The sequence below is a fragment of the Ranitomeya imitator genome, chromosome 1 (assembly GCF_032444005.1).
Source record: "Ranitomeya imitator isolate aRanImi1 chromosome 1, aRanImi1.pri, whole genome shotgun sequence".
NCBI classification, from domain to species: domain Eukaryota; kingdom Metazoa; phylum Chordata; class Amphibia; order Anura; family Dendrobatidae; genus Ranitomeya; species Ranitomeya imitator.
Window position 1 is genome coordinate 1197292407 of NC_091282.1, and position 20886 is coordinate 1197313292.

A 20886-nucleotide genomic window follows, 5' to 3' on the forward strand; every position below is an offset into this window, starting at 1 on the left:
CGGATGCTCCAGTGCACATACTCTGGTGATGCGCATGCTCTGGTGATGCCCATGCTCCAGTGCACATACTCTGGTGATGCACATGCTCTGGTGATGCACATGCTCTGGTGATGCCCATGCTCTGGTGATGCCCATGCTGTGGTGATGCGCATGCTCTGGTGATGCACATGCTCTGGTGATGCGCATGCTCTGGTGATGTGCATCCTCCATCTACTTCTCGCAGTTTCTCTCGAGTGCACAGTGATTCCGGAACTTGTGGCTGACCGCTCTGTATCAGGTCACGGGGATCACAGGGGTCTAAGTCCAGTAAATATAAATTCTCACCTTTCTTGTATTTTTTCCATGTAGGACAATGTTCTGAATATCATAAACCAGATCATGGAGGAATGTATCCAGCACGAGCGGGCCAACCGGGACTTCTGTGTGAAATTTCCTGAAGAAATCCGTCACGATAATCTGGCAGGACAGCTCTGGTTTGGCGCAGAGGTAAGACCCTAGAATTATTGTATGGCCCCAGTATTCCCGCTGTACAGGCAGATGGTCGGCCGCGCATTATGGCGCTCACCTGTACCATCAGGTTTATATTACCTAGTTACAGGGAACATGGGACAGTCTATTGTAAAGTCTCTGATAAAGGGGCTGTGACCTGTCCTCACCCATCATCCACGGGCAGGTGATAACGTGCTGCTCGGAGGGGGTCCGACCACTGGGACCAGCACTGACCTGCAGAACGGGTCATTTTTGGGGGCTAAAAGTAGGTGGGGGGCGAGTGTAGCATTCCAAGCCACGATTAAGACCACTAGTATGGTGGAAAATACTCAGGATCGCAGGGGTGGAGCGCAGGAATACAGCGGTGTGATCTAGATATAACAGGATAGTAATGAGACTAAAAGAACATACCGTAGTTATTATAGCAATATGGGGGGTATGGTAATATTGGAGGCGTGTTGTATTATTGGGGGCGTGTAGTGATATCGGGGGGTTTAGTAATATCTGCGGAGTCTAGTAATTATAGCACTAGGGGAGTACAGTAATGTTGGGGGGGGAGTGTGGTCATGTTACTACAGTCAGTACTGAAAGAACTACTCTAGTGATACTATTGAAGGGACATAATAGTACTAAAATAAATAAAATACTATTGCTCTAGCAATAGTACTAAAGGGATATAATACTACTCATATAGTACCAAAAGGATATAATACTGCTCTTATAGTACTAAAGGAATATAATGCTACTCATATAGTACCAAAAGGATATAATACTGCTCTTATAGTACCAAAGGGATATAATACTGCTCTTATTGTACCAAAGGGATATAATACTACTCTTATAGTACTAAAGGGATATAATACTACCCTTATAGTACTAAAGGGATATGATGCTGCTCTTATAGTACTAAAGGATATAATACTGCTCTTATAGTACTAAAGGGATATAATGCTACTCATATAGTACCAAAAGGATATAATACTGCTCTTATAGTACTAAAGGGATATAATGCTACTCATATAGTACCAAAAGGATATAATACTGCTCTTATAGTACCAAAGGGATATAATACTGCTCTTATAGTACCAAAGGGATATAATACTGCTCTTATTGTACCAAAGGGATATAATACTACTCTTATAGTACTAAAGGGATATAATACTACCCTAATAGTACTAAAGGGATATGATACTACCATTATAGTACCAAAGGGATATAATACTGCTCTTATAGTACTAAAGGGATATAATACTACTCTTATAGTACTAAAGGGGGATATAATGCTACTCTTATAGTATTAAAGGGATGTAATACTACCCTTATAGTACTAAAGGGATATAATACTACTCTTATAGTACTAAAGGGATGTAATACTACTCTTTTATAGTACTAAAGGGATGTAATACTATTTTAGTACTAAAGGGATATAATACTACCCGTATAGTACTAAAGGGATGTAATACTACCCTTATAGTACTAACGGGATATAATACTACTCTAGCAATAGTACTAAAGGGATATATTACTGCTCTAGTAATAGTACTAAAGGGATTTAATAATACTCTAGTAGTAGTACTAACGAAAATAAAATACTATTACACTAGTATAATGCTAGAGAAATACTGAAATAATGCTACTACTCCCAATATTGGTACTAAAAGAATAAGTTATTTTCGCTCTTGGCGGCTTTATTTTACACAGCAGCTCATGCACATGTGTTTTTTTTGTTTTCTTTTCTGCTCATATTTTGACCCTTGCAGCATTTTTGTCAATTTTTTCATTGTTTTTGCAGAGTTCTTCACCCACCCAAATGAATGGGGTAAAAATCACAGCGAAAAATGCGCGTATTGTACAAAGTTTTCTTCCTCCAAATACTTTTTGGTACAGGAAAACCCACTGCAAATAACACAACATGTGGACATCGCCTACTAATAGTACGGACTAGTATTCGTGCCATAGGGATATAATCATACGGCGGTGATGGAGCCATAATAACACTACTCTTTTGTATTGGCTCTTTTTCTTTTTTTTTTATTGATCCGTAATTGAGAACGGCCATTTTTGGGGGGGAATAATAAAATAATGATGTGTGGCGTCACGTTGGCCTTACTCTGTGTACTCTGAGGGGCAGGTAGCCACCAGGAATGGACCCTCAGCAGGACACCCCTCCAATAGTATCTTGCTGACATTCTTCATCTCTTCCGCCAGTGTTTGGCTGCCGGTTCGATCATCATGAACCGAGAAATTGAGAGCATGGCCATGAGACCGCTGGCCAAGGACCTGACCAGAAGCCTCGAGGAAGTTCGAAACATTATCCGAGACCAGGCCCTCAGGGATCTGAACTTCTACACGGAAAAAATGAAGGACTCTCTGCGCCACTTTGACGTTCTCTTCGCAGAGTTTGAACTAAGGTAAAATCGCCTCGTGGATGTGACCTTAGGCGGGGCGCAGCGCCCAAAAATTGTGCCCGCAGGGCTAAACTTGGAGGTGAGGTCGGGGCCTCCAGAATTGGGGCTCGTGGGTTTGCATGGAATTGGCCTATATATTTTATTTTTTTTTCTTTTTAACAGCGCTAAATGAAGAAAAAATAAAATAATTTTGCAGATGTTCTCATAAAAGGGGATCCGAAATTAAGGCGAAGGGGCTTAAACGTCTGAATTTAACTTCCTATACACTATTAGTGCATTGGTGTTTGTAGGGGGATAAGCCCCTCCGTTAGGAATTCCTAGGAGCAGGTCTTAATCTTAGGCAGGGTTCACACAAGCATATAAAATAATTGAGTTTCATCCACAAATCTCCCTTAGGAGGACCCAGACTGATGTAATACCTTTTTTCACCTGTGGGGTTGCTGCAGTAGAAATGAACACTTGCTGTCTGAGTTCCCAACAGATCACAGCTGGGGGTCCCAGTAGCAGAAGGTGATCAGCTTTTGTTGTCCAAAGTAGATAACCCCTTTTTAAGGGAGGTTCTACTGAGGATTGGTCAGGGTTTCGGAGGTCAAACTCTTCTTGTTCCTGCACAGACTTATAGAGAAAAAAAATCATTGCCTTTTGAACTCCGATAAAGAAAACCTCTCAGCTCTTCTGATATGCCGGTCTTTGCATTTTGCGGTTACTTCCTCCTGGAAACGTGAGAACGAGCTGTCATCCTGATGCGTCAGTGACAAAAACTGCACTGGTACCAAAGCAAATGGTACCACCCAGTTGTCACTTTATGCATTCATTTTTTATTTGATTTTTTTTATATAAAGTATTTTTAAATGTCACTCTTATTCCTCATGGAAATCTATGAAGACATTTCCCAGAGGAATAACAGGGACATTTAGAAATATGTTTACTAAAACTTCTCACTAATCATCCACTTCCATTTGTTTTTTTTTTTTCTGCAGCTACGTGTCTGCGATGGTACCCGTAAAATCTCCAAAAGAGTACTACGTGCAGCAAGAAGTAATCGTCCTTTTCTGTGAAACTGTAGAAAGGTAACTATCCAGGGGGGCAGCCATCTTCGTGGGCGTTTTATAAAGGGTAATTGGCCTAGTTACCCTTGACGTGTGCCCTTCAAATAGCCAAGGGGGTGGTTACTATTCCCAAAAACTGCAGTAGTGATGACTGCTGATAAACACCGCACTCATTGGTACCTAACACCATAGTTCGTGACACTTCTTTCCCATCTCCTCCTAATTATTCAGTATGCTGATCCCCTGCCAGGCAGACTTGGCATTTGTAAGGGCATTAAAGAGGTATTCCCGTCTCTGAGATCCTATCCCACTATATAGTTGATGTAATAATATTAATATTAGCAAATGCCTCCCAATTAGTAATGTTGTATAGTTCTTCTGATAAGCTATGGTGCTTACCTCATGTGCAGAGCATTGCTGTAGCTTAGGTATCCATGGTTACAACCACTCATCTAGTGACAGTTAGTTGCTAGTGGTCGTAACTTTGGATACCTAAGCTACTGCAATGCCCTGCATATGAGGTAAGCGACACAGCTAATCAGAAGAACTATACCCCATGTCTAATTGAAGGTATTTGCTAATATGATTGTTGTTACACCTACTACATGTTGGGATAGGATCCTGGAGATGAGAATAAGTCTCGCTGCCGTGTCCAGAGTTTGCTTGGATGACATAAAGTAAGAGAAGAGTGAGGCTAACCCCCGATTGTTCCCACATAAGCCGGTAATTAAAATTCTTCTTGTAACTGAAGAGAGAGGCAGAATTACAGGCAGTGTGCCAGGGGTAGACGGCGTTCTCATCCCCTGGTTAGTACACCGGCCTGACCCGGAGATGTGCAGCTCCGCAGCCTATAAAGCGGCTCGTGCTGCGGCTGCAGCTGTAATTGAATTATTTCCCGGCAAAGAAAAGCTGATTTATACGTTCACGCTCCATGTTTTACAGCGAGGCGAATAGGAAATTGGTTTAATCCCTTTAAAAGCTGAACGATGCTTGAACTTCGCTGGCTGAGCGGACTGCGCGGCGCACAGTTTTTTAGGTTACGGAGACTTTAGCGTAGGATTTATAGAGCTGCGTAGTAAGGGCCCAGAATACAGACTGCCGTAAGGGGGCACACAGTAGAGGACCCGGGTGCCCGATCAGCCTGTGGACCCCTTTCCTATGAAATAGCTGAGCAGTATAGCCTCACATGCAATATAGAAGCTGCGCAAGGAAACAATAAAAGTAGAAGGTTCACCAAAAAATATGCAGCAGTTCCTCCCTGATTGTCAGCGTTAGTGGCACACCCTTATATATGTCTATGTGGCCAGGAGCTGTGGAGTCGGTAAGCCAAACCTCAGAATGACTACTCAATTTTCATGACACCGACTCCACCAAAATGGGCTCTGGCTCCACGGCTCCGACTCCACAGCCCTGCCTGCGGTCAGGCTGAGCGTTGCGGCTTTAATGCGGAACATAACTTGCAGCCGTGTGTATCTGCTTGTTACCTGCTCCAATCCTTTGATCACATTTTGTCTCATTTTACAATTAAAACTGAAGATTTCAGAAAGGAAATCTTCCCGTGCAAGTTACAGATCAGTAATTCCCACGCCCTCTGTCCTGTGTCTGGCTGTAAGGCAACTGCCTGCAGCAGAACAAAATATTGTTAAAGGGTTTGTCCTCTGCTACATAAAATATACTGATTGGACTTGGGGGAGGTTTAGAAAAAAATACAATTTTTTTTCAGACTTGCCGCTTCGTCTCCCTTCCGCTTTTGCTGCTGCATTGCCCTGCTGCTTTTGCCGCTTATCGCCCTGCCGCTTTTGCCTCTTGTCGCCCTGCTGCTTTTGCCGTTACGTCGCTTTTCCGCTGCGTCGCCCTTCTGCTTTTGCCGCTGCATCGCACTGCCACTTTTGCCGCTGTGTCGCCCTGCCACTGCGTCACTCCCGATTTTGCCGCTGCGTCACCCTCCCAGTTTTGCCGCTGCGTCACCCTCCCAGTTTTGCCGCTGCGTCACCCTCCCAGTTTTGCCACTGCATTGCCCTCCCAGTTTTGCCGCTGCGTCGCCCTCCCAGTTTTGCCGCTGCGTCGCCCTCCCAGTTTTGCCGCTGCGTCGCCCTCCCAGTTTTGCCGCTGCGTCGCCCTCCCGTTTTTGGCGCTGCGTCGCCCTCCCAGTTTTGCCGCTGCATTTCCCTCCCAGTTTTGCCGCTGCGTCGCCCTCCCAGTTTTGCCGCTGCATCGCCCTCCCAGTTTTGCCGCTGCATCGCCCTCCCAGTTTTGCCGCTGCGTCGCCCTCCCGATTTTGGCGCTGCGTCGCCCTCCCAGTTTTGCCGCTGCATTGCCCTCCAGGTTTTGCTGGCCATAAGTCTTATCTTGTGCCGTTCCTTGTTTCCCTGTATAGAGCCTTAAAGCTTGGATACCTCACTCAAGACATGATTGATGATTATGAACCAGCATTAATGTTTACAATCCCCAGACTTGCTATCGTATGGTAAGTGTCGGACGCTTAGATTCTAACTTTTGGTGCAGAAGGTGGATCAGGCTCCCTCCTCCCCCAGGAGGGAAAATAGGACTAATACTGGGAGCAGTCCCCCCTCTCTTATTCTCCCAGTGGAGGTCCCCAATTCCTCACAAAGTGCAGCAGTGCCACCTCCACTCGCAGTCGCAGCAGGCACCATACACATAATAGTACCTGCAGCTCCCCCCAGTAGTCACAGCAGGGTTAGCAGCTCCCCCCAGTAGTCACAGCGGGGTCACTCAACATTTTGCCTTCTCCTCTTACTGCACCATTTGCAACCAGCTATGTGCATACAGACAGGTTACGTAGCTGCGTGCAATGATTTCTGCTGACAGAATTGCTGGAGCACAGAGTACTATCAGCAGGCAACGGGGGCTCTGTCTGGCCAGGGGGGCTCTGTCTGGCCAGGGGGGCTCTGTCTGGCCAGGGGGGCTCTGTCTGGCCAGGGGGGCTCTGTCTGGCCAGGGGGACTCTGTCTGGCCAGTGGGGGCTCTGTCTGGGCAGGGGGGGCTCTGTCTGGGCAGGGGGGGCTCTGTCTGGCCAGGGGGGCTCTGTCTGGCCAGTGGGGGCTCTGTCTGGCCAGTGGGGGCTCTGTCTGGCCAGTGGGGGCTCTGTCTGGGCAGGGGGGGCTCTGTCTGGCCAGGGGGGCTCTGTCTGGCCAGGGGGGCTCTGTCTGGCCAGTGGGGGCTCTGTCTGGCCAGGGGGGCTCTGTCTGGCCAGTGGGGGCTCTGTCTGGCCAGTGGGGGCTCTGTCTGGCCAGGGGGGCTCTGTCTGGCCAGGGGGGCTCTGTCTGGCCAGGGGGGCTCTGTCTGGCCAGGGGGGCTCTGTCTGGCCAGTGGGGCCTCTGTCTGGCCAGTGGGGGCTCTGTCTGGCCAGTGGGGGCTCTGTCTGGCCAGTGGGGGCCTCTGTCTGGCCAGTGGGGGCCTCTGTCTGGCCAGTGGGGGCCTCTGTCTGGCCAGTGGGGCCTCTGTCTGGCCAGTGGGGGCTCTGTCTGGGCAGGGGGGGCTCTGTCTGGGCAGCGTGGGGCTCTGTCTGGGCAGCGTGGGGCTCTGTCTGGGCAGCGTGGGGCTCTGTCTGGGCAGCGTGGGGCTCTGTCTGGGCAGCGTGGGGCTCTGTCTGGGCAGCGTGGGGCTCTGTCTGGGCAGCGTGGGGCTCTGTCTGGGCAGCGTGGGGCTCTGTCTGGGCAGCGTGGGGCTCTGTCTGGGCAGCGTGGGGCTCTGTCTGGGCAGCGTGGGGCTCTGTCTGGGCAGCGTGGGGCTCTGTCTGGGCAGCGTGGGGCTCTGTCTGGGCAGCGTGGGGCTCTGTCTGGGCAGCGTGGGGCTCTGTCTGGCAGGAGCCGGCCGCGCTCCCTACATAATAGGAGCACTGTGCACCGCTTCTGTGCAGAGTAATGGAGCATGTAGCTTGGTGCCATTCTCCTTCATGCACACCATCCTGTTTTGTCCACCTCTTCTCCAGAGCCGTTTGCTCTACCCCACTTTTGCGAGCCGACAATCTTTCATGAGTGGACCTTGAAGCATTTGACATAACATTTTGTTTCTCACCTCTTCCCCAGCGGGCTTGTCGTTTACTCTGAAGGACCACTAAACCTCGATCGCAAAGCGGAAGACATGTCAGAACTGTTCCGGCCTTTCCACACATTGCTGCGAAAAATCAGGCAAGTGTCTGTTGTGCCGATTATCTAGACGTTGTGCCCGTCTCCTTCCTGTGGCTCCTGTCTGCCGCTCTGAACACCGTGTCCTCCTCTTCACCTCCTTCTGATTTTCTTTAAATATTTTACACATATTGTTTTTTGCTTCATGGGTCTTGTATTATTATTCTTTTCCACAATCATTTACAAAATTACAATATTATCAAAAGTGAATTTATTTCAGTTCTTCAATGCAAAAAGTGAAACTCATATATTATATAGAGTCATTACAGAGTGATCTATTTTGAGCGTTAATTTCTGTTAATGTTGATGATTATGGCTTACAGCCAATGAAAACCCTGAAGTGATTATCTCAGTAAATTAGAACCAGCTTGAAAAATTATTTTAAAATCCGAAATGTTGGACTACTGCAATGTATGGTCAGTAAATGCACTCAATACTTGGTCGGGACTCCTTTTGCATCAATTACTGCATCAATGCGGCGTGGCATGGAGGCGATCAGTCTGTGGAGCTGCTGAGGGGTTATGGAAGCCCAGGTTGCTTTGATAGCAGCCTTCAGCTCGTCTGCATTGTGGGGTCTGGTGTCTCATCTTCCTCTTGACAATACCACATAGATTCTCTATGGGATTGAGGTCAGGCGAGTTTGCTGCCAGTCAAGCACAGTCATACTGTTGGTTATAAACCAAGTATTGGTACTTTTGGAATGACCAGCTATGACTGATACTTTCTACTTGTCCATTTCCAACCTCCAACCTGACGAGTCTGTAATTACGAGGGTCCTTGCCTTTTCCGCACACCTTTACCCATCACGTCACTCCAGCCTTCTTCCCGTTGACTTTAAAGCCCCCAAGTCTTCTCCTTCCCACATCTCCAAAATTGCAAGAAACACATTCCCCCATCTTCCTCCAGTAAATTCCTAGTCTCCCATAATCTTATCCTGCCAGTGGGGTTCTGTGTCGCCCTCCCCCTAGGAGTAATGTTTTCCTCCTCCCTACCGTTATTTTATGCCTTTTCTTACCCCTCATCTTTTAAGCACTTCTATCCTTCTTAGCGTCTTCACATTACTGGATTCTTGCAGCTTATCATTAGGCTGTGTTCACCTCTCTTGTTTTGGTTAGGTTTCGTTTTAGGTCATAAGGGGTTAACGACAACCTGTTATTTGCCATAAATGTCTCCTTTTTTCGTTTTACACCCGTTATAAATGCCGCTGTTCTCCTGAATCCGGTGATGTTTTTCTTTTGTTCCTGCGCCTCTCCGTTCCTGAGATATGGCCCCCTCTTCCCTGTATAGAAAAATTGATCTTGTTAGCCAAGTGGGTGCGGTCCCAAATTTTTCTCTTCTTGAGGACCATTCCCCCTGGGATAACAGGATTTACATACAGGGAACAGGAGGCCATATCTCAGGAACGGAGAGGCGCAGGAATAAAAGAAAAGTGTCGCCGAATTCAGGAGAACAGCGGCATTTACACCAGGGAAAAAAAATATATATACATATTCATGGCAAGTGATAGGCCGCCTTTAAATGCCTATCGTGTGATTAGGCCGGCCCCTGGGGAGCAGTGACTTTAGGACATCCTTCATCTCTTCTATTGTTGATCGGATTCCAGTTTAGGCGCGATCGAAAAAAGTAAATATTGTTGGCGAAGGCCCCTGTAATTCCGGAATATGACAGCCATCTCTCCAACCGTCCCCAGCGAGCGTGCACGTACTTACCTGGTACTTCCATCGTTTTGGGAAGGTCTCCGATGGAGCAGACAAGGAGAATATTAAGCCGCCTTAATAATGAAATTCTGCTTTTGATTACTTGTCTGATGGCGAGATATTACCTGGGGGGATTAAGTCGAATTAATTCAGCCATTTGCATCCTGAAAATACCGGTGTCGCCTAATTGGAGCTCATTTTCTACACTGCACCCCCTGCTCTGAGCCGTTACTCTCAGCATGCTAATGATTGAACGCTCTTGTGCACCCCCCCACCCAAAATGCGCAACATGGGGGCGGAATGGGGGACAATTTAATCTGCATTCGCTAAGGGAACAGGGTTAATAAAATAGACTCAATAGTTTTGTATATATGTATTATATATATTCCTTGGATATATATATATATACCGTAATACATAGAGGGGGGTGTCCTACCTTGGGGGATGTGCTCGGTCCTAGCTCTTCGGGAGCTAGGACTGAGCATATGGGAGGACCCAGTACACTCCTCTGGGATATGTAATGCTTAATGTCCCCTGCAGCGGTGGTCGGTCTCCAAGGCAACGGGCTGTAAACAGAAGAATAGTGTTAATATCTCAAGAGCAGATGAAAATTTTAAGTGGTAAATTGACAAAGTGCTTGTTTTTACAAGCGCTATGCGACAGTAGCCATTTATAAAGATGGGAATAACCTTTTTAAATAGGAAATGGCGATGAATGAAGAGGTGGAATGCAGCTGCAGTGATTACTCCCAGTGTGTCAGTGAGACTGCATACTGCGGGAGGGGAGGAAGAGCAGCCAGAAGAAGACATCTGCTTCAGGAATGGGAAGAAATTTTTTTTCAAAATCTGTTGGTTACACAAACAATTTTTGGGTACACTATACCTACGAACCATTAAGACTACATGATAGCCGAGGGAGGTGGGATAGTGGCTGATGACCCTCTTACTCTCCAGCCTTGAAGCCTCAGTGGATCTGCATGGCGGTTGTGTTCCCGGTTGCCTGATCCGGTTATTTCTGTGAGCTTTGCTAATGAGATTAATTGAGATTTTTCATCATATACGGTCTCCATAAAGCTGCCGCCTTTATTGTTCCTCTGGAGCGATAATCATTAGGACGTGTTATTAGCACTCTGTCTGTTTGCCGTGTGTCTGACGGAGCGTATCATTGTGTTTATCAAGCATTAGCGGCCCGCTGCTCCATGTTCACTGCTGGACTCGGCCCAAATACATCACTTGAATCTCTAAAGTTGACCATAAATGCTCAATAATGTTGAGGTCTGGGGATTGTGGGGGCCAGATGAGATGCTCAACTTCATTAGAATGTTCCTCGTGCTGTATGAATTGGCGCATTATCATCCTGAAAGACGGCGTTCCCCTCCGGGAACAGTGCTTGAACCATTGGATGCACTTGGTCGCCCAAAATGCCTAAATAATCTCGGCTGTTGAGGGATATCATTGGCCTGGTAGATCTCCATGAAATAGCACCCCAGATCATCACAGAACCTCCACCATGTTTTACTGTTGGGAGAAGGCAATCTGGATGGAATGCTTCTTTCGGCTGTCTCCAAACGTACACTCGGCCGGAGGTCGGAAAGCGGGTAAACGATGATTCGTCTGAGAATATCACGTTTCCACTGCTCGAGGGACCAATTCTGGAGGTTTCTACACCACTCTAAACGCTTGGAAACATTTGTCATTGAGAGCAGCGGTTTTCTAATTGCAGCTCTTCCGTGGAGTCCAGATTTGTGCAGTTCCCGACGAACCGTTTTCGTGGAAACTGTGTTCTGTATGTGTTCATTGAACTCAGCAGTGATTTTCGGAGCCATGGTCTTGCGATCCTCTCTAACAATTCGCTTTAGAGTCCGACGGTCTCTCTTTCAAGTTTGACTTTCGGCCGGACCTGTGCTTTGCTGCTTTTCCTTCTCTTTCAAACGCAGTCATTCCTTTGGAGACAGTAACTCTTGACACGCCAAGCATTCGGGCACGTTGTGTTACACTAGCACCTGCCATACGAGCACCAACAATTTGGCCTCTTTGAAAATCCGAGAGGTCTGCCATTGGTTTCAGGTTCTCATCAATGTTCTTACAATTATGCAAAACAAACAGTTAATTTACATACACAACACAAATAATCAACTACAAAACATTACCATATGTCACGGTTTGCATGTTTATCACATGTTCGAAGATTATGATGCCAAAACGTTAGGTGTTTCCATTATTTTGTCCAACCCCTGTATGTATTAATGTATTATAGATACGGTATATTTTAATGGGTAAAAAAAAAAAAAACCTTGTAAAAAAAAAATAAAAATTGGTGCTTTATTGTTTGTTCTTTTTTTTTCCTTTTTTTTTTAAACGTGTAACTTTTTATCAATCTGAACAGTGTGAGGACTTGTTTTTCTGCACATTAAGGTAGATAAAACATTTTGATTTTTTTTTTTTTTTGCATTTTCTGAGGGATCTGCGATGACCAAAAAAAAGGCAATTCTGGCATTAATTTCTGTTGGGGGGGGGGGGGGTGTTCAATGTATGGTTTAAATAATTTTATATTTTGATTTGATTCATACAGACACTGCAATATCAATTTTTTTTTTTTCTGGAATTTATTTTTTAGCATTTTTTAAATTTTTTTGTATTTTTTATTTTTATTCTATTTTTTTAACCTCTCAATGGGGCATGAGCCTGTGATCACTTGACCACCTGTACTATAGTGAAATTGATGTTCTCCTAGGAAGCCCAAATTGTCTTTTCAGAGTGAAAGAGGACTAGAACTCTAGCGCCACCTATTGGAGGTAGCAATTCTAAAAAGTCAATATTGACCCTTTTAACAAGCCTTGCAATATACCCTTATATAAGCCAAATCAGAATCTCATTTTGCAGGCACGTGTTTTGGGGTTTTTTCCCCTCATCAGTGCAAAACATGAGATCCGATTTAGCTGTATGAGAAGACTCTTACTGGAGTCTAAGGGGTAACGTTTCTCCTTTTGGAGTGTGACATGCCAGTATAAGAAGACTTGTAGGCTCTGCGATAGTCCTCTGGGAAATTATTAATGTAAAGTGTCTCTTCAGAGAGGAAGAGGACCTGTACTATAATATCACCTATTGGAGTTACTCAACCCAAGAATCCAAGCGGTAACGGTTCTCCTTGCGGAGAGTGGCATGTCAAGCCTGACATGCCAAGGTGAGGAGACTTTTAAACCTTGCAATGCTCCTCTGGGAAATATACAAATTGTCTCTTCAGATGGGAAGAGGACTAGAACTCTAGTGCCAATTATTAGAAGTAGTGATCCTATAAGACAATATCGACTCTCTAACTAGTCTTGCCACATGACTTAGGATAACATTTTTTACTTTTATCCTAAGTCATGTGGCAAGGCTTATTAGAGAGTCGATATCGACTCTTAGGATCACTACTTCTAGTAGGTGGCACTAGAGTTCTAGTCCTTTTCCTCTATAAAGAGACAATCTACACAAGGTGAAACGTTACCCCTCAGACCCAAGTCAAATGCCTTTCATACGGCTAATTCCGAGCTCCTGCTTTGCACTGACTAGGGGCAAACACCCCGAAACACGTGTCTGTAAATTGAGATTCTAGTTTGGCTTTTATCCTAAGTCATGTGGCAAGGCTCATTAAAGGGTCAACAGTGACTTTTAGGATTGCTACTTCCAGTAGGTCGCACTAGCATTCTAGTCCTCATCCTCTCTGAAGACACAATTTGCATATTTAATTTCCCAAAGGAGCATTGCACGGCCTATAAGTCTCCTTACACTGGCATGTCACGCTCCAAAATTGCCCCATAGACTCTAGGATTTCCATCCATAGACTTCAGAGAAGAATGTCAACTATTGGACACCTATCTATCTCTTTTCACAAATTACTTGCTTTTTTTGCCTTGATTTTCAAAATTATGGCAAAAATGTTGGGGTTTTACCGAAAACTGAGGTAAAAGTCTGATGTTAGTAGCCCTATTGCTTGATCTTTTGATGATGTCGGGTGCCCCCGGCCTGGGCTGCCCCTGGAGCTCAGCAGTAACAAATGTTTTCTGCGTCTTTTTTAGTTCCCGACCAGCAGGTTTATCATCTCCGGAGCCGAGCGTTTGCTGCGTGTTCTCCCGATTTTCCTCTATTTGCACATTCTGTGAGAATCTAATAGCTTTTTGATGCATTAACATATGTCAGACATTTCCAAATGCCAGCGAGACATTTCAGGACGCCGCAGTTTGTCTGATTGTTGCACTTTCTTTTTTTGCTTGTTACTGCTTTTGTTTCTAGAGAATGTTGTAAAAGAGAAAATGCTGAAAAACAAATTCCTCCGGAGCCGAAGAGTTCTGTTATTTATACCGCGCCAACGTTTTCCCACATCCCTATGACATGAAGGCGTCAGTGCGTCCGTGTGATAGATCCGGGCAAAGATTTTTTCTATAAGTGATATTGTTCCATAACTGGCTGATCGGTGAGGGTCCGAGGCTGCTCATCAGCACAGTGTGCAGTTATGGGGGACACGCAGATGGCAGTGTGTGGGGGGCACACGGATGAATGATTGTGTGTGTGTGTCATGCGGATGGTGGATTGTGACTGTGAGGGGACACAAATGACTATGTGGAGGACACTGACACAGATTACGGTTCTTGTGTGTGGGGGGTCACGCGGGGGTGACTGTGTGTCTGGGACATGTGGGTGAGTAGGAGGAGTGTGTGCGTGTATGGCATGTGGATGACGGGGGGGTGACACCCGAATGACTCTGTTTAGGGATGGGGGGGGCACGCTTATTATGACACTGGTGGGGATATACGAATGACTGTGTGGAAGACAAACGGATGACTGTGTGTGTGAGACGCGGATGACGGATCGTGTGTTGGGGTCACGCAGATGATGGAATGTGTGTGGAACATGTGGATGAATGCGTGAGGGGCTTTTGTGTGTGAGGCACACAGATGGCTGACTGTGTGTATGGGAGGGACTGTGTGTGATGGACACATACGGTAGATGACTGTGTGTGAGGGACACGTGGATGCCTGTGTGTGATGGACATACGGTAGATGACTGTGTGTGAGGGACACGTGGATGCCTGTGTGTGAGGGACACGTGGATGCCTGTGTGTGAGGGACACGTGGATGCCTGTGTGTGAGGGACACGTGGATGCCTGTGTGTGAGGGACACGTGGATGCCTGTGTGTGAGGGACACGTGGATGCCTGTGTGTGTGAGGGACACGTGGATGACTGAATGTGTGGGATACTTGTGACTGTGGGGGAGGACTCTGTGTGTGGAACGTGGGTGATTGACACTGTGTGGGATGGACTGTGTTCGTGAGAGACACACGGATGACTGTAATACAGTGGATGATGGATCATGTGTGAGGGTGTCACACAGATGAAGGAACTTGTGAGGGGTCAAGCAGATGACTTAATGTGTGTGGGATACATGGATGAATGTGTGAGGAAGGAATCTTTGTACATGACATGCGGATGACTGACTGTATGTGTGTAGCACGTGGGTGACTGTGTGTGCGTGTGTGGGAGAGAATGTGTGGGTGGAGAGTCACACAGATTGAGCCTGTGTATGTGGGGTACACACTAGTGACTGTATAGAGGACATGTGGATGGCTGACTGACTGTGTGTGTGTGTGGGAGAGAATGTGTGGGTGGAGAGTCACACAGATTGTGCCTGTGTATGTGGGGTACACACTAGTGACTGTATAGAGGACATGTAAATGGCTGACTGACTGTGTGTGTGGGAGAGAATGTGTGGGTGGAGAGTCACACAGATTGTGCCTGTGTATGTGGGGTACACACTAGTGACTGTATAGAGGACACGTGGATGACTGACTGTGTGTGTGTGGGAGAGAATGTGTGGGTGGAGTCACACAGATTGTGCCTGTGTATGTGGGGTACACACTAGTGACTGTATAGAGGACACGTGGATGACTGACTGTGTGTGTGTGGGAGAGAATGTGTGGGTGGAGAGTCACACAGATTGAGCCTGTGTATGTGGGGTACACACTAGTGACTGTATAGAGGACACGTGGATGACTGACTGTGTGTGTGTGGGTGGAGAGTCACACTGATTGTGCCTGTGTATGTGGGGTACACACTAGTGACTGTATAGAGGACACGTGGATGACTGACTGTGTGTGTGTGGGTGGAGAGTCACACTGATTGTGCCTGTGTATGTGGGGTACACACTAGTGACTGTATAGAGGACACGTGGATGACTGACTGACTGTATGTGTGTGTGTGGGAGAGAATGTGTGGGTTGGGGGACCCTCAGATTGTGACTGTGTGGGGGGGTACACAAGAATGACATTGTAGAGGACACGCGGATGATTAATCGTGTGGGGGGCACGCGAATTATAGATTTTGTGGGGGTTGGACACGTGGATTAATGTGTGAGGGGATTGTGTGTGACTGCGTGTGGTAGGGGCACGGTAATGACCGTGTTGGGGGGATATGCGGATAGCCTTCTTTGTTGGGGGTGGTGAGGCACGCAGATGACAGTGAATGTAGCCACTTTTGACTCTTACTGTAGTTACGGAGACATTACTAAGTCGGTTAACCTTGAAATTCTTCTATCGCAGGCTTCCATAAAAATGATTTTTATTTTTTTTTTGTTTGAAGGGGGACAAAAGCAATAGAAATTAACTCCTTGAGGATGAACCCTCGGGTCCTGTGCTGCTGATCCTAATTATCAGCTCAGTAAGGTGACATACCCCACAGCCTGTAGTGACCATCGCTCTCCTCACATTACCGCGGTGTCATCGCCTCGCTCCCCCCGGCACTGCGGGGCATGACAGCGATACCTTTATAGCTCTATCATGGCTGATTGTTACGCGAGAGGAAAATTCCATTTAAGGAGTTAATAATTATTTTTTTTTGCATTTCACATCTAAGAACTGAACATATGTCAGCTAAAAGATGCTGCGTTCCAGATTTCTGTATACCTGTGCTATATGTATTGTTTCTGCATCTACAATATATTGTATGTGGCGGATATAGTGGGTCAGGGGCTGGTATGCAGGAAATAGGCCCGTTGTACACCCGGCGCTGTATGTGCTCTGATGAACAAACTGGGTTACGGCAACAAAAGCTAATTTCCCTTAAGCTATTATATTAAGAATGTGAGTCTATGGGGGCGTAACTAGCAAGTACAGGACCCCATGCCAGATTTTCGAATGCCCCTCGCCCACACTTATTTACTTACGTGACAAGTTGAATGCACACTTGCTGGCCAAGTTGCAAAAAACAAAAAAAAAGTGCAAAAACTTCCGGTGATGAAATAATGGTGTAGAATAGGAAAATGGGATACACTAGACCAGGGGTCTCAAAGTTAGCTGGATATATGGGCCACACTTAGAAAAATTTTTGAATGTAAAAACATTTCTTATTTTATGCGATTTAAAGAAGCTGTCCACCCGGCGTGTCATGTGAACTGTTCCACTCTACACGCTTCAGGTAACGCCTTCATCATGGTGTAACCAAGACTATCTTTCGCGAAATTGGTTCCAGCTCCCATGCGCCAACCCAAGAAATTCACTCCACTCATGGTCTGGAGTACATTTCTTTTGTAATTTATACTGAATTTGTTCTTGAAGTTTTTCCCACCTTTTGAAAAATTTGACCAGGAAATGGCCAGAAATCTCAAATTTTTGCAAAATTCCACACAGTTTTTCCTCCACAATTTTAACAAAAACTGTTAGATGAATCAGGGCTCAATTTTCTGCACAGTTTTAGATGTCTTTAGCGTCTATAAAATAGTGAAGTTCTGTACTCAATCTTCTCTTTTTTTTTTTCCACATCTTTCCAGAGATCTTCTCCAGACGTTGACGGAGGAAGAGCTGCACACTCTAGAGCGGAATCTTTGCATATCACAAGATGTGGAGTTTCCAGTCCGGACAGATCCAGAAGTGCCCACGGCGATCTCTCCCGTCTTAGTCAATGCCTTACCTACAGAAGATCCGCTTTCATCCAAAGCCGAAAACACTGAGGTTGAACTTGCCTGCTCCATGCAGTACGATGAGCAGGAGCTGGAGCAGCTCAATATGATGGTTCATAGGGTAGGCGATGAGATGTCTTCTTTACTTTCTCCACCAAGTGTCTGTCAGTCACCTGCGCACAGGGCTACTACTTCAAGCACCGAGGCCTCCCCCAGCAGACGTCCTATTGGTCATCTCAACGATGAGGAGGACAGGGTGTTCTTCATGGAAGACCTTGATGGAGCCTTGGAGGGTCTTTCTAGACAAAGAGCCTCGGAGAATACCATCGCATGGGTCAACAGTTCCTGTTACAACCCTAAGCAGGTGCCTCAACGCCAAGACACCATCGTGCATAATGGGAACGTGGACAATCTCGACCTCTTGAAAGATGTAGAAAGCGACTTAAGCAATAACAACACCATCGACGGGAGTAAAATCCTCATGGCGAGCGGATCTCTGCAAAACTCTTGTAGTTGTCTGGAAGCCACAGACTCACAGTTATACCTCAACGGCTGGGACGCGAGCGGTGACAATGCGGCGGAGACCGCAGAGATCATTGCTCACAGAACTGGCGGGATGAAGATTTCTGCTACTGTCATTTTTAACCCTAAGACTCTTTCCAATCCCGTATCCCCAGAAGCGTCACCTGATTTAGCCAGCAGCCGGATTCCCCTTTCCTCGGACCCGTTAACGAACAACGATGAGGAAGAGGCTAACAAACTCAGCATAGCGGCCACTAACTGTTTAATCAATTCATGTGTGTGTTGCGGGAGCTGCGACGACTCGAGAGAAGACGTCTTGGGCAACATAAGAAGTATTAACTCCTCGGGGAAGGTTATAAATGCTTCCTATAGCTTAATAAAGTCCAAAGAAATGGGCCATTTAGAGAGACCGGAAAGCTCCGTGTCTGCTAAAGAGGCGGTAAAAATGGAAGGGCCTCCCGTTTTGTTGTTGGAGAGGGACACGGACAGACCGGATCAATCACACCTTCATTCCTCCAAGTGCCTGACACACCGCTCCGTATCACAGCTGGGGACGGACAGTGAATCCGAGGAGAGCACGGGGATCTCCACTGGTCAGCTAAAAAGGGATCCGAAAAGGAAAAAGAGTGCAAGCGAAAAAGGGCCATCGCAAAAAACGGAGGGGAACCGCTCCGAAACTAAAGAAGACACCAGGTCTAGTACCAGGTAACGAAATGTGGTTGTTTTTTTGTTTAGAGAGGAGGACCACTTGGTTGCCCCTTTTTAGTCCACGGTTGCTCATGTGACCCCTGTTAGTAGTGTGAGCATGCACTTAGAGGGGTCGTCCAGGACGGACATATTGATGACCTATGTGAAGGATAATGGGAGATAAACTACAAAGCTGTGCAGTGGCCACCAAGCAATGTACGGGGCTGTTAAGTTTCGCCTATTATTTGGCTGCTGCAAATTTCAGCTGAACAGTGAGGGGGTCCGATCTCATATCAATGGGTCATCAATATGTCAGTCCTGGACAACCCGTTTGTTAGCTTTCGGCCATATGGGCAACTTCTTCTTAAGCATGGGTATCGGCTGCTGCCAGAACCTTGTAGCAAAAGCTTTATCTCCTGCAGCAACCAAGGATGGGGCATGCTAAAACAACATGTCTAATCCTTCTCTACCCCCCATTATGTGATTTGGGGTACACACCATACATATTAGTCAGCCAACCCTGCTGTGATTGACAGGTTCGGCTGACGTTTATCTGAGGTGTATGTCCAGCTTTAGCAGTCACTGGATGTTTGATCGCTCGGACCACCTTTTGTACATTTGGTGGGCTTAAGCCTAACGATGTGCACACGGCGCCTGACCATAGTATCGGCTCCTTTGTATTGGAAAAAGAGACTTTATTTGCTCTGAGTTTGTGATGCCGGCAGTCAAGAAAACCTCATCCAGTAGCACAAGGTCTCATGGATGCCGGTCTACATTCAACTTGTGATCTTGGACTGAGATTCTTGGTGGAAGACGTTAACTTTTTCCCTTAAGTGTGAGATAAGATTTCTGGGCAGCTCGGAGTTAACCAATTATTCTGCCAGCTTCCCCACATTACTGTAAGTCCTGGCGTATTGCTGATGAATGCTTACTGCCAGACGCTACATCACCATATTGACTGCTGCCATCCAGTTCCATAACAACCTGAATTTTCATCCTTTCCTTTGATTTTTCTGACACATTTGCAGCGCTAAGTAATGGCGAACCTACTCCACATCCGATCACAAAAGTTTCCCCATGAAGCAGGGGGGTCAGAATGGCGAATTAAGCATCACTGTCCATTGCATAAATCAATAGTATAAGCATAGTACTCATCCCTCCGCTCCTGCTTCCAGAACTCCTCATTGAGAAAAATAGACAAAATTCATCAGTCAGCCTGACAGTTCTCTGAGCGATCAGATTACAGCTGCCTGTTGAAGTCTATGGATAAAGAAGAGAAGGAGGAGGGAGATAAAGTGAAAAAGGCAGATTGTGCTGCTGTTTTCTAGTAAATGTTTTCTCATCCCAAAGCTGGATTCACAGTTACACTGCTCAGTGCTGCTGTATAATGTCCTCCATGTTGCTGCTTCTCAACATAAGCTACACAGACACAGGGGATTAGGAATCTCATATTTCTGTGTGTGCTGTGTATGGGAGACAACATAGCAGCAAGTCCCCACCCAGTAGCTCAGAGAGAATGGCAAATTAGAGATATTGCAGAAGAGAAAACTGGAAAAATGCACTGTAAAAGTTATATAACCTCCTCATGCACACACATTAAGCTCTGGGTTGTCAGGTGCACTTTAAAGGAGTTGACCCTCAAGCTAATTTGATCACCCTTCCACTGACTAGACAATAAAAGTATTATCGTAGCAGTGCCTACCAAGCATGAGGGTCCTCTCCTTTGATTGGGGCAGCGGTCATCCGTTTAGAACTGGGGGGACGGGGCAGCAGTTGTCCGTTTAGAACTGGGGGAGGCGGCGGTCGTCCATTTAGAACTGAGGGACGGGGCTGAATTCGTCCATTTAGAACTGGGGGGACGGGGCGGCATTCGTATGCTTAGAACTAGGGGAGACGGGCGGCAGTCGTCCATTTAGAATTTGGGGGACGGGGCAGCATTCGTCCGTTTAGAACT

General features: G+C 46.4%; 1 protein-coding gene across 3 annotated transcripts in view; it reads left to right on the forward strand.

The window, feature by feature from the left end:
• Window positions 1-20886, forward strand: part of ZFYVE28 (zinc finger FYVE-type containing 28) — a 160910-nt gene that overhangs the window by 115886 nt on the left and 24138 nt on the right. For all 3 annotated transcript variants that reach the window (XM_069744875.1, XM_069744873.1, XM_069744874.1), the window contains exons 3-8: window positions 349-486; window positions 2698-2900; window positions 3878-3967; window positions 6324-6413; window positions 7996-8097; window positions 17595-18950. In XM_069744875.1, the coding sequence (XP_069600976.1) occupies window positions 349-486; window positions 2698-2900; window positions 3878-3967; window positions 6324-6413; window positions 7996-8097; window positions 17595-18950 (1979 nt within the window). The remainder of the gene's footprint in view (window positions 1-348; window positions 487-2697; window positions 2901-3877; window positions 3968-6323; window positions 6414-7995; window positions 8098-17594; window positions 18951-20886) is intronic.